This window comes from Rhinolophus hipposideros (genome assembly GCF_964194185.1).
Source record: "Rhinolophus hipposideros genome assembly, chromosome: 6".
Classification (NCBI taxonomy): domain Eukaryota; kingdom Metazoa; phylum Chordata; class Mammalia; order Chiroptera; family Rhinolophidae; genus Rhinolophus; species Rhinolophus hipposideros.
This window is the reverse complement of record NC_138052.1, coordinates 71,138,425-71,151,582: the sequence shown is the minus strand read 5'-3', so window position 1 is coordinate 71,151,582 and position 13,158 is coordinate 71,138,425. Positions and strand designations below refer to the sequence as shown.

The window sequence follows — 13,158 nt, the reverse complement described above, 5'->3', positions numbered from 1 at the left end:
TTAAATCAGAGAGAGCATAATGTGGTCAACAACTACATGAAAATAGTTACTAATTTGTGAGAAAAGTATACTTTTAGCAATTTGAAAATGATTCTCTCTGATCAAAAACTTTTAATATATTTTTGTGCCAGAAATTCAAATAATAGCATTTTCTGTGTTCTTTTTAAAAATGAAAAAATTTTCAGTTCTGTGACACTCATCCAAAATGATTTTAGTCATTGATACTTATTATTTAAGTTTGGTTTTATACTGCATATTACAGTTTTAATGAGTGAGTGTGTGTGTGTGTGTATGTGTGTGTGTGTGTGTGTGTATGTGAGAGAGAGAGAGAAAGAGAGAGAGAGAGAGAGAGAGAGAGAGAGAGAGAGAGAGAGAGAGAGATCACTGTGCAGTATTTCAAAAGTTGGATTCATAGAATTTTTGACTGGAAAGCTTAATTTAATAGATTATCCAAGTGAGGCTCCAGAAAACTTAAGTGACCTGCTCATCATCTTGCAGATAATTAATAGCTAATTTGAAACTGAAAATCAGACTTCCGTTCTCCAAATCTAATGTTTTTTAAGTTTGGTGTGATAATGATGCACAAGTATATACTGGTTATAAAATTTTTGAATCGTTATTTATTTTTTAAGTTAGATAAACTATATTATAAATGTCTTGTCAAAGTTGCTTTTTCTCCTTTGTATTATGTTTTTGCAAATGTTATTTCTCAATATTTCAAAGTTTTTTATTTTCATTTTTTATAGAGTTGGAAAATATTTAAGTCTCAACAAATGAATTCTACACTTGAACTCTGCTGCATTCCTGTGCCACCTCCTCCTTTAGAAAACTGATCTTAGAACAGAGGTAAAAATTATGAATTTAACTTTTTAAAGGATACAGAATGATTTTCCCATGCAGTTAGACAATCTTTGGTGGGTAGCTTAAAATTAAACACTTTTACCTAGGAGACTTGAAATAATCACATCTTAATTAATGCTTTTAAATTTTACTTTTAAAAGTGTTTCCTTTTCAATAGTTACGTATTTGAACCTTTTTGTTGCCTAAACTTTAGTTATTGATTTATCAGATTTACTCAGCGTAATGGTATTAGCTACATCTAGGTCAGTGCAAGAGAATTGCTGCGATGATGTGTATGTCCTGTATGTGCTGTCCGGCAGAGCACTGGAAATGTAGCTCGTGCAACTAAGGAATCGAATCTTTAAATTTTACTTTATTTTAATTTAAGTAACCACTTGTAGCTAATGGCTACTATATTGGACAGTGTGGCTCTAGATTTTTCCTTAGGGAACTTGGTATTTACAACAACAGAACATTTTAAGTATTTAAGTTTCAGACTTATACCTTGAAATAGCTAAGTAGTTGTTGATCTAGTTTGAAAATTTGCAGTAGTACAATCAGTTTTGCTATGTTGTCCTGATACTTCTATAGCTTTGTTTTCAATAATGTTGGCCCACCAGAAACCCTTAAGAACAGGTATCATAATTAGTTTTGCCCACTGATGTGTTAACTTATTTAATTGGGAAAAAAAACAAAAAAAACTTTGACATAGGTATTTATATTAGCCCCATTTTATAAATGAGTAATTTGAGACCACAGGTTAGTTAGTTAAGTAACTTTCCCAAGGACACATAGATTGTAGGTCATAGAGCTGGAATTCGAACTCAGGCAGTCTAGAGCCAGAGCCCATACTCTTAAACAATTTAGCCGTACTGTCTCTTATATTCTAATTCTCTGTAAATTGACAATTGCTGAAAAAGATATATGCTAATTGTCAGCTAAGACACAATGTCTACCCATGTAGGTAATGGAGACTTATTGTACTTGCAGGAAGGCTTCTCCCAACGCGTACTGTTTGCTTCCCGGCAAGTAGTTATTGATCTCCTTCAGATCATGTTCCAGCAGTTTATTATTTTGTTCATTATGTTGTATTAGGTCTTGCTAATAAAGGTTGCCATTACCATGGTCACCAAAAAGATAATTTTCTGTAATACCCTCTTCACTTTGTTATACTCTGGAAGTGAGGCAGTACAGGCCTGAATTGAGCTGCATACTGGAATATCAGCTTGATGTTTGCTTTTAAATATAGTTTTCATATGCCAGGTGATGGAATGGGTGTACTATCTAGTAGAAGAAATCATCTTCAAAATTCTATATTGTCTGTTAAATAAAAAGAAAACTTGCAGTATGTTTGTATCTGTATTTGTAGCTACCTCTAGGTACTAAAAGATACTGAGTCCAGTTAGGAAATACGTATTTACAAATCTTCTCTTTAACCAGTACTACTCTATCAAATAAAGGTATGAAAATATATTTATAGGATTTAGATTTAGAAAGTGACTTATCCTTCTAGAAAACTGAAGCCCAAAGAGGTTAAGTGATTTGTCCATGATTATATAAGCAGTGTGGTTCACTGATTCAACAAATATTAAGTACCTGCCATATATATCCAGATACCATAGTATGCTTGTTAGCTTTGAGTGCCTAGTGAGCACTCAAATGTGAGCAAAACAGAAATGGACCCTGTTCTCATGGAACTTACAATCTGATGGGAAAGATAGACAATAAGTAATAAGGTGTAATAAACAAAGTACAAAATCGAACGCTCTAGGAAGGAAACGAACCGTATTTATTAGAAGGGAGAAAACACTGCTAAAGTGGTCAAGAGAGGCCTGCTGAGACTAACAGAATTGGAAGGAGCCTATTTATATAGCAGGAATAGGACAGCATTTGAGGCTAGAGCAGCCTACGCAGAATCCCTGAGGTGAAGGTATGTATGAAGCTATAGAAAAACTGAAAGGAGAGTAGAACCAAGACATAAAAGGCTATGGTGGTAGTGGTAGAGGTGGGGGCAGTATGAACTATAAGAAAGGGACCAGGTTACATGTTTCAACCATAGGTTTTAGATTAGGCATTATAGTCAAATCTGAGTTCTGCCACTTAAACTGTTACCTTGTGTTGGACATTCAATGTCTTTAAACTTTAATTTTCTTATCTGTTAGATGGAAATAACAGAAGCTATTTTATAGTTCGTAGTATCATGAAGATAAATTGTGCTAGCGTAAGTGACCTGAAACTTAGACAGTCTGGCTCCAGACTGGCTCCAGAGTCCATGCTCAAAGTGTGTTCTGGGAATGCTTTCAATGGGTCTGTGGGATCAAAATTATTTTTCATATTAATACCAGGGCAGTATTTGCCTTCTTCACTGTCATTCTCTGATGAATTTACAAAGTCAAGTTTTTCAACAACGGATTGAATGCAAAAGCAATTACGAGATTTGCAGAAAATGTAAAATAGTGTTACTCGTCTCACTAAATTTATTTTGGAAAAGTAAAATTTCAATTTAAAAATGTTATTTATGTTAACATCTGATGGGCTTCTTTCTTTTTGGATGAATTAATAAACTTTATAAAATGTAACAATGAAAGGGAGTTCTGAGACAAAACGTTGAGAACTGCAGCCCAAAGCTACTAGATTCTATTGCCTCTCATTAAATCAGATAAAATGTAGAAAACAGATGATACAGTGTTTATACTTGATAGACTCACTGATAACTTACTTTTTCTTCACTTTTAAGACATGTTTTTTCACATTATAACATTTTTTAAATTAAGATGTGTCTTGTCCAAATAAACGTTTCAGTAACCAGGCAAGCGAACTGTAAAATAGCAGTAGTCATACCATATTTGGTATTTCAAGAATTTAGCTTTGTATTCAGTTATTTCAATTGATATTAGTAGCACTACATAGGGTTGAATTTTTAATTGAATTTGTGTCCCTAACTGTTGCTTAAGATGTCTACAGAATATTACAGTATAATGCAGCTTTGCAATGTACAGTTGTCTTAGCACATTACCTGACACATGCCAATTAATTCAAAGACAGTAAAATTGCCCAGTCTTCTGTCTCTAATTTCAAACTTGGGCAAGGTTTATATGAATTATTCATGCATCTGGGAGAATATCTACTTGTTAAAGTTTTTTGGTGATTTTTAAAGAAGCTGTTAACTTCTGTCTATATTTCATTTAGAAAAATAAAATTATTAAGCTTACTAAAGGTGAAAATCCAGGCAGAAATCTCAAGTTTTGTTACAGCCAAAAATCAATTGTCGTTGTTAAAGGTGCTACACAAATTGATTTCATGAGTACACGTAATTAAATCAATAGATGTTTGAGTGCTTGCTGTGTGCCCAGCACTGGGGATACAGCGCCTGTCCCTGTGAAGTACAGATTCTAGTTGGAAAGACAGACAATCGTAAGTAAAGAAATAAACAAGATAATTACAGATGTAGATAAATGCTATGAAGGAAATGGGCCGAGTGACAAGGGTTTGGGGAGGAGGAACTAGGGGGAGACAATTTAAGTAGAGTAAACAAGGTGGGCTTCTCTGAGGAGGTGATATTTGAACTGAGTCTAATCTAGCCATATACAGAGACATGGAAAAGTGTGCCAGGTAGCTAGTATAAAGACCAAAGGTGGCCAGAAACATAAAGGATAATTTTTAAAAAGTCATATGTGATTGTATGGATAAGCTTATGCTCGTATCCTTTAGTTAAACAGTTTTTTTTCATTTTAATAAAGAATCATTTTTTACTTAAATTTGTTAGTTACGGTCTTAAAATTAGTAGTGTCAAATAGTTGAAGAAATACGGTGTTTTAATTATAATTATTAATACTATATATTTCTTTATTTAAAGATGTTTAACTTACAGTCATTTTTAAATGGTATTGGTAGAAACTAATTTGGTGTGTCAAATTTGTGGTTATAAGAGAGATCAGATAGGAATTTAAAATGAGAAATTTAACCTGGATGTGATCGTTTTAAGTGACAGGTGGTCATCGGGATTGGGGAACTTTTCCAAAATATTTATTACAGGACCTATAACAGATAGGGATTCTGATGCAATATATATCAGATTAAAGAGGTTTGTGTTTCTTGTATTGGATTCTTTTTGATTTTGAAAGCAGTTGATGTTCTTTGTAGAGAATTTGAAAAAAGTTGCTGATTAATTGTAAGTGAATACTACTACTACAAAGTAGTAGTATACTTAAAAAAAAAACTAATGCCTTGAAGTTAGCAAAAAGATAACTTACTAGTTTATAAATTATTCCTAAAATATAGAAATCTGGATTTAAACCATTTCGGTGTTTTAAACATTTATCTAAAACTTGTTTATTTTGATTTTTTAAAAAGTGTTTTTTTTGTGTGTGACAATAGCTAGTTAGAAACATGATGAAAAAGAATCACGATTGCAGCAAGAAAATATAAACTACTTAGGAATCAGTTTAATTGGAAATGTGTTGACCTGTATGAAGAAAACAAAAAATTTATACTAAGACATATAAAAGAGGATTTTTAATTAAGAGCAATGCCATTCTTTCTGTATGGGATAACTCAATATGGTGAAGATGTCATTTGGAATTAATTTACAAATTTAATTCCCAGGAGGATGGAGTGTGGGAAAGAAACTTATCGGTATAAGTCTAATATTCATCTGGAAGAATGAAATATATTTTTAGGAAAAAAGAATTAAGATACCTTGTTTCCCCGAAAATAAGACCGCGGTGGCCTTACATTAATTTTTGCTCCAAAAGACGCATTAGGGCTTATGTTCAGGGGATGTCATCCTGAAAAATTATGCTAGGGCTTGTTTTCTGGTTTGGTCTTATTTTTAGGGAAACAAGGTAGGACATACACTGTTTCATATTAAAGTGCAATATAAAACCGCAGTAGCTAAAACATTGTAGTCCTGGTGCAAAGTTAACAGGAAAGGTAGTGCAGAAAAAGTTTGAAATATATGTAAGACTTTCAATATATGATAAAAATAGCGTTTCAAGTTTGTAAGAAAAAAATGAACATGCAAACAATGTAGTAGAACAATTGAGAACTAATGGGAGAGAAAACATTGTGAGACCTTAATCTCATGTCACATTCTAAAATAACTTCCAGATTGTTTAAAGAGTAAACTGTAAATGTTGATTTTAACTTTAGAAGAATTAAGGGTGGTTTTTAAGATACAGTAAAATATATTGTGATATTTTTTTGCCATGTGCCTTTCAAATACATTGCAGCATTCTGTGTATTAAATTTTTAATGTTTTGGCAGTAGGTACACTCTAATGTTCTAATACCGATTTTTATTGTTCTAAATTTAAAAGTTATGTACATCATATTAATGTAGGAAAACTGAAGTTTTTATATTTATATTTATTTAGATTTCTATGCTGAGGTATTAGCTTTATAGATAGAATAGGAAGAAATTATTCTGTACATGTGAGAATCATGCTCTTTAAAAATATATGATGGATTATGGTTTTTAGATTCTATATTTAGATATGCAATCAATAACATTTATATCCTGTGACATTAAAATTTCAAATCCAATTCTTAGAATTTATACAGAAGAGAACACAAATGCGTAAATATGTGTAAGGATATTCACTGCAGCATTTTTTAAAATAATATAAGAAAGTTGAAAACAATCTGTCCATTAGTAAATTATTAAGTTATGAGATTAATTTACAGTTAATTAGTCTATGACTGTTCAAAAGAATGAGGTAGCTCTATAGGTCTTTCATATATTTTTAATAACAAAATAGCACATTGTGGAATACTGTGTATGATGAACACATAACAATTTAAACATATACACACACATATGCAAGGTGTGATCAATAAATACAGTGAATGTGTAAAAAAGTTTACACTAAAAGACACATTGCCATTAATTCCCCCTTGCTTCAAACACACTTATCCCATTGTTCTTGCCACTTTCTGATGCAATTCTGAAAGTCTTCTTTTGTGAGTGTCTTTAGTTACACTGTCATGGCTGCCTCGAGGTCCTGAATCAATTCAAAATGTTTATCTTTCATAGTCGCTTTGACTTTGGGAAAGAGCCAGAAGTTGCATTGTGCCAGATCTGGTGAGTAAGGTGGATGAGGATACACTGCAATGTTTTTATTTGACAGAAATTGCCGTACCAGAAGCAGTGTGTGACATGGAGTGTTGCCATGATGGAGGATGAAACCATTTGCCTATTTCATGTTAATGTGTTGTTTATGATGCATGATTTATGGCACACTTTAAAACACCTTCTCTCAACTGTAGCTCATACTCAACTTACTGCACTGAACAAGTTGAAAGTCACACACGGTTACTAGGGTTCAATATGCCACCTCCTGTGTTGAAGATCCTTGCTTTTCTGTTGGATGGCACTCAGCAGGAGAATTCACTATATTTTTTGATAATTTATGTATATATGCACATACATGAATATATATCTGGAAGAAACATACATAACAAATGGTTGACTGTGTTCATCTTTGTCAGTAGTGTAGGTAGTTGGGCTTTCTTGGTTCCTTTTTTTTTGTAGGCATACATTATAGCATTTTTAAATTATTTAATAATTGAATATCAACTATTATTTCATATTTGAAGCTAAAGATATTTGTAAAATTAGAGATCATAGTTGTAGTACAGAACAGGAATAGCTTTTCAATTTTCCAGTAAATAAAAAATAAAAATCACTTAATATCCAGCAATACAAATAGTTTTTTTTTAAGTTCCTATTTTATTTTGGAAAAATAAGTCCTTTCTGTCACCACTACAATGAAATTGTGCTTTTCTTCCTTACGTGAGAATAAATTTATTGAAAGTGTTTACCTCCTTTTCTGAAGTACTTTTCAAAGAGGATATAAAATTAAGTCTATTTTTCCTCTTGTGGTCCACTGAACTCATACTGATAACGTGGTAGAAAGAGATGTTATAAGTGATTATTAACAAAACAGCTTCTTTTGTTTATACCTTCATAAAGACTTGGTAGGAAAGGGAAATATCAAAGGGAGATCAATATGTTAGAATCTATCCCTAAAAAAATTATTTCCTGAGAAACTAATGTAGGCTTTGCTTTAACTTTTTATACTTTATTTGAAGCTTAATAAAAATGGAATCTAGCTTACTTATTTTTCAGGTACGTTGTAAATAAAAACTTTTTATTAGTAGTAGTTATTCAGGTTTTTCTAATTTCCAGACACTTGTTAGGAACTCTTAAAGCAAATGCAGTAAGTAGCAAGCCTGGAATTTTTTTAGTCTTCATACTATTGGGAAGTTTGTAGCTAGCTCCGAAAGGGTACCAGCCCTTTCTCTGCATCATAGCCAGATAAGCTTTTCAAACCTTGAATCTTATTATCTATCTCTTAAAATCCTCAGTCACTTTCCATATTTAATGTGCATTAGTATGTTCTGTTTATACTTTGGGTCATGCTTACCTCTCTACCTTCAACTCTTGCCCCTTGTTTTCTGTGCTCCTAGCACTTGGATCTTCCTTCAGATTCTACAACTTCCTGTGGTATTAGCTTGCCACAGGACCTTTATATAGGCTTTATTCTCGTTTTAGAATGTTCTTTTCCTACTCCCCTTAACTTCTGATCTTTGATATCTCAGTTTCAGCACTACCTCTGAGAAGCCTCTTGATTTCTTCAACAATGTTAGATTCCTTTGCTTTATGCTTTTGTGTGCCTTTCCTTCCTCATCTCTGCAAAAATATATTTAGTCTCCTCCATTTGACAAATGCTCCATTAGAGTGAGTCTGCATCTGGTTTTGTTTACCATTGTATTTCCAGCTGCTAGCATAATGGCTGGCATATAGTTAGTGCTTAAATATTTATAGAATGGATCAATGAATTTCTGACTGAATCCCTCCTTTGCTTTTTGGTCAATTGTCTCCATGCGTTCGGAGAAGCTTCCAGAGGCAACTACCTCAAGATATTTAGACAATTGTTCAAACTGAAAATTATAGTGTGTGATGGATCCTTTTTTACTTTTTAACATTTTTACATTTTTACTTTTTTTACTTTTTTACATTTTTACATTTTTTACATTTTTACATTTTTACTTTTTTTACATTTTTACATTTTTACTTTTTTACTTTTGCTTATTTTACTTTTTTTGGTAATTCACTTCTTTTATGGAGGTGTAAGTTGCATAGAGTAAGATGCACAGTAATCATAGTTATATCCATTTTTAGGTGAAGAACTAGGTGTTAAAGAGTATTTAGTACCACTTAACTTTTTTGAAAAAAAAAAGGGAATTCTGACAATGATTTGAATAGTCATTGTAATAAATGTAGGAGCCTTAGAAAAGTACTTTTTTGAAAGTGGTTATCATTGGGATGTGTAGTTGTGATCTGTTTTTTGAAGTTATTTTTAAGAGACTCATTTCTTCATCAAGTGTTTTTAACATGGGAGCCCATGTCTAATATGGGTTTTGCTAGATCTATGAACTCCCTAAAATTGTTTGCAAAATAGTGTGCATATGGGCATCATATTTATTTTTTTCTGAATTAGGGATCCATAGTTTTGTTCAGATATCAAAGGTGGAGGGGAAGTTTGTTACTTTCTACTTTTGCCTACACCCTCCTCCAGAAAAGGTTGAGAGCCGTTGCTTTATAACTCGTATATCATGATTTGTATGTAGGGTTAGTTCACCAGACCTTTTTTTCCTTATAGTTCATTATGGAACATTTCAATCCTGTAACAAAATAGAGAGAATAGTGTAATGAAACGTGTGTTCTGATAACCAGTTACTAAGCTTAAGTGGTTATCAGTTCATGGCCAATCTTTAGTCTATAACCAATGCACTTTCCTCCTTTGGCTGCCCCCAAAACCCCCTGATTATTTTCAAGCAAATCCCAGACATAATTTCACTAATAAATATTTCAGTATGTATCTCTAAGAGATAAGCACTATTTTAAAAAACTAACTACAATGCCATTGTCAAATATAAAAATAACATAATAATTTCTTAATATCATTAAAAAACAAGTCATGTTCAACTTCCTTCAGTTGTGTCATACTCTTTTTAATTGTTTGAATCAGAGTCCTAGTAACATTCACACTTTAGTTATTGTTTTTCTTTTTACATCTCTTTTGATCTGTAGATTTCCCGATCTCTTTTATCTCTTGCATTTTATTTGAATAAATCCATCAGTCTATTTTAAGAACATTTGCTATTTTAAAATAAAGGGCATGTCGTACTTCTTTTTGTTCTCCTTGCTTACGTAGTACTTGGTAGAGCATATTATATAGGGATATTTTTAAAATCCTTTTAGAATTGAAGGGGGAAACTATAAAATCTGATTTCCTTTGTTAAAGAAGAAATTTCATTGTGGAATTTGACACACTCTTAGGAAATATTGTCTTTTTAATAAAGAAAGTTTCATTTCAGTCACTTTGAAGACATTTCCTTTTCCCCCCAAGAAGTTCTTTATTTCTAGTTCTTATCTTTTGAGCCTTAAATTAAAAACCAAAAATCTTTTATTGTTTTTCTTACTTTAAAAATAATACATGCTTCTTTATTTCTTTTTATAATTCAAAACTACATAATTAGAATATCATCAATAATCCTTCCCTCAGAGGAAGCCACTTAATAATTTAGTGTATATAAGCTTCTTTACATTTTATATAATTTTTTAAAGGAATCATATGTTTTTTCTACTTAGACATTTTTCCTTTTTAGAAAGCATAAAAATCTATCTTCTTCAAAGGCCTTATTTCGTGTAGTATCTATACATTTGTAATCAGTTTGCTAAATATATACCCTTGATTTCTAGCTTTTCTATCTTTGTCATTTATAATCTGTTACATGGTGTGTTCTGTGATGTATAACTTATTCTAGTTGTATATTTGGTAAAAGCTCCAGGCATAGACTGTGCATTTGTCTTGAGTAACGTGCAGTTTGATTTCGCTCAATAAACTTGTTTTTGCCACTTTGAAGCATAATTGATGGGGAAAATATAAAAGCATTAGGAAAATAGGGTTCAAATGTATTAATACAGATAGAACTTCTTTCTTTAAAAAAATTAGTTTCAATTGAGCTCTAGACTCTAATTAAAGTAAGCCTCCTTATCTAAAATATATACTAGATGAGTTTCTTCTTTAGTGAAAGGCACACTTCATTTACCTTTGGTAATTTCTGTATGTAGTCATGTTGTCCTCAATTCAGTGCTTTTTTCTTTCAGAGATAGAAGAATAATCGAAGGTGAAAGAAGATGCTGGGATCTGAACGTGGAGTTGTGGAAGAATGGTTATCAGAATTCAAGGTAAATGAGATTGAGGATGAGAATGTGTCATATGATTCTATATGTCAGTAATTCAAACAGTGAATATGTGATCTGTGGAGAAACTGAAACAAATGTCATGATATGAAGTGGAAATAGCAAAATTTGAAATAACATGTTTATTAAAACATTAAATAACATGTTTATTAAAACATTATTCACTAATGTGAATAATGGCAAGAAGAAAATATGTAAAAATGAAAGTAGTTGTTAGGATTGATGAGGGCAATATATAAATTTTAAAATATATTTAGTAAAAGAGAGGAAGCCTCCCAGTTTTAATAAGGCAGAGAAATAGGATTTTGCCTTATATTTTTATTTCCTAATTTACAATCATTTATTTGATTAAAAACTATATAATTTATGAACACTATAGAAATAAGTGTTTTGTAAACATAAAATGCAATAATTGAAATATGTTCTACACTATTTTTTTTTAGACTAGATTAGTTTAAGGTGACCCATTTAAGCAATCTTGGCATAATGTGTGATCCCTAATCATTTTTCATGGTTGAGTATGGTAGCTAGAATTATATAACATCCTAACTTATTTTGTTTTATTAACTCTCATGATTCTTTCTCTTTCTTTTTTTCTGTTTTAAAAATTTTGGGGCTTTTTTTTTATTGGGGAACAGTGTGTATTTCCAGGACTTTATTGGAGAGCAGTGTTTTTCCCGGGACCCATCAGCTCCAAGTCAAGTTGTTGTCCTTTCAATCTTAGTTGTGGAGGGCACAGCTCAGCTCCAAGTCCAGTTGCTGTTGTTCAATCTTAGTTGCAGGGGCGCAGCCTACCATCCCTTGCAGGAGTCGAACCGGCAACCTTGTGGTTGGGGGTACATGATCCAACCAACTGAGTCATCTGGCCGCCTGGGAGCTCAGCGGCAGCTCATTGTCTTCATTCTAGTTGTGGAGGGCGTAGCTCGCTGGCCCATGTGGGAATCGAATCGGCAACCTCGTAGCCCAGAGCTCACGCTCTTAACCAACTGAGCCACCAATCCGCCGATTATTTCTTGTATTAATTATTTTTACTTTTCGTGACTCTATTATAAATCTTTTCAAGAGGAACTTAATGTAAAATAAAGTTCCTGACTTGCAGAATTTAAAGTTTACTTTTGTTTTCCTTTGATGGTGTTCTTTTATTTTCCATCTTTTTATTTTATTTATTTTATTTTTAGTTTCAAGTGTACAAAACAATGTAATAAACATTTATACCCCTCACAAAGTGATAACCACCCTCCCCCCTCTACTACCCCTATGACATCGTATATAGCTGTTACAATTCCATTGACTCTATTCCCTATGCTGTATTCCACATCCTGTGCCTATGTGTGTGTGTGTGTGTGTATATATATATATATATTTTTAATATATTTTATATATATATATATAATATATATAAAATTATAGTTGACATTCATTATTATTCAGCTTCAGGTGTACACTGCTGTGGTCAGGTATCTACATCGTCCATGAAGTGGGCTCCCTAGTCAGACAAGTGCCCATTGGATACCCTACAAAATCTTTACAACATTATTGATTATATTCCTCAAACTGTCTTTCATATCCCCATGGCAATCTTGTGGTTACCAAATTGTGCTTTCTAAACCCCTCACCTTCTCCCTCATACCCACTCTCCTCCCATCTAGCAACTCAGTTTTTCTCTATATCTCTGAGACTGTTTCTGATTCGTTTGTTCATTTATTCTTTTCTTTAGATTCCACATATAAGTGAGATTATATGGTTTTTGTCTTTCTCCGTCTGACTTGTTTCACTTAGCATAATGTTCTCTAGGTCCATCCATATCGTTGCAAATAGTAAGATTTCATTCTTCTTTATGGCTGAATAATACTCCATTATATAGACACACTAAAGTTTCTTAATCTAGTCATCTACTGATGGGCATTTCAGTTGTTTCCATGTGTTGGCTATTGTGAATAGCACTGCAATAAACATAAGGGTACATAAATTTTTTCAAATTAGCATTTTGGATTTCTCTGCATAGATACCTAAGAGTGGAATTGCTGGGTCACAAGATAGTTCCAT

The 13,158-nt window shown here is 32.4% G+C and overlaps 1 protein-coding gene across 8 annotated transcripts in view; it reads left to right on the top strand.

The window, feature by feature from the left end:
• The window catches only part of HYCC2 (hyccin PI4KA lipid kinase complex subunit 2), a 68,930-nt gene that overhangs the window by 14,321 nt on the left and 41,451 nt on the right, over positions 1 to 13,158 (top strand). For all 8 annotated transcript variants that reach the window (XM_081051886.1, XM_081051887.1, XM_081051888.1 and 5 more), the window contains 2 exons: positions 747 to 846; positions 11,017 to 11,097. In XM_081051886.1, coding sequence (XP_080908012.1) covers positions 11,047 to 11,097 — 51 coding nt within the window. In that variant the 5' untranslated portion in view covers positions 747 to 846; positions 11,017 to 11,046. The remainder of the gene's footprint in view (positions 1 to 746; positions 847 to 11,016; positions 11,098 to 13,158) is intronic.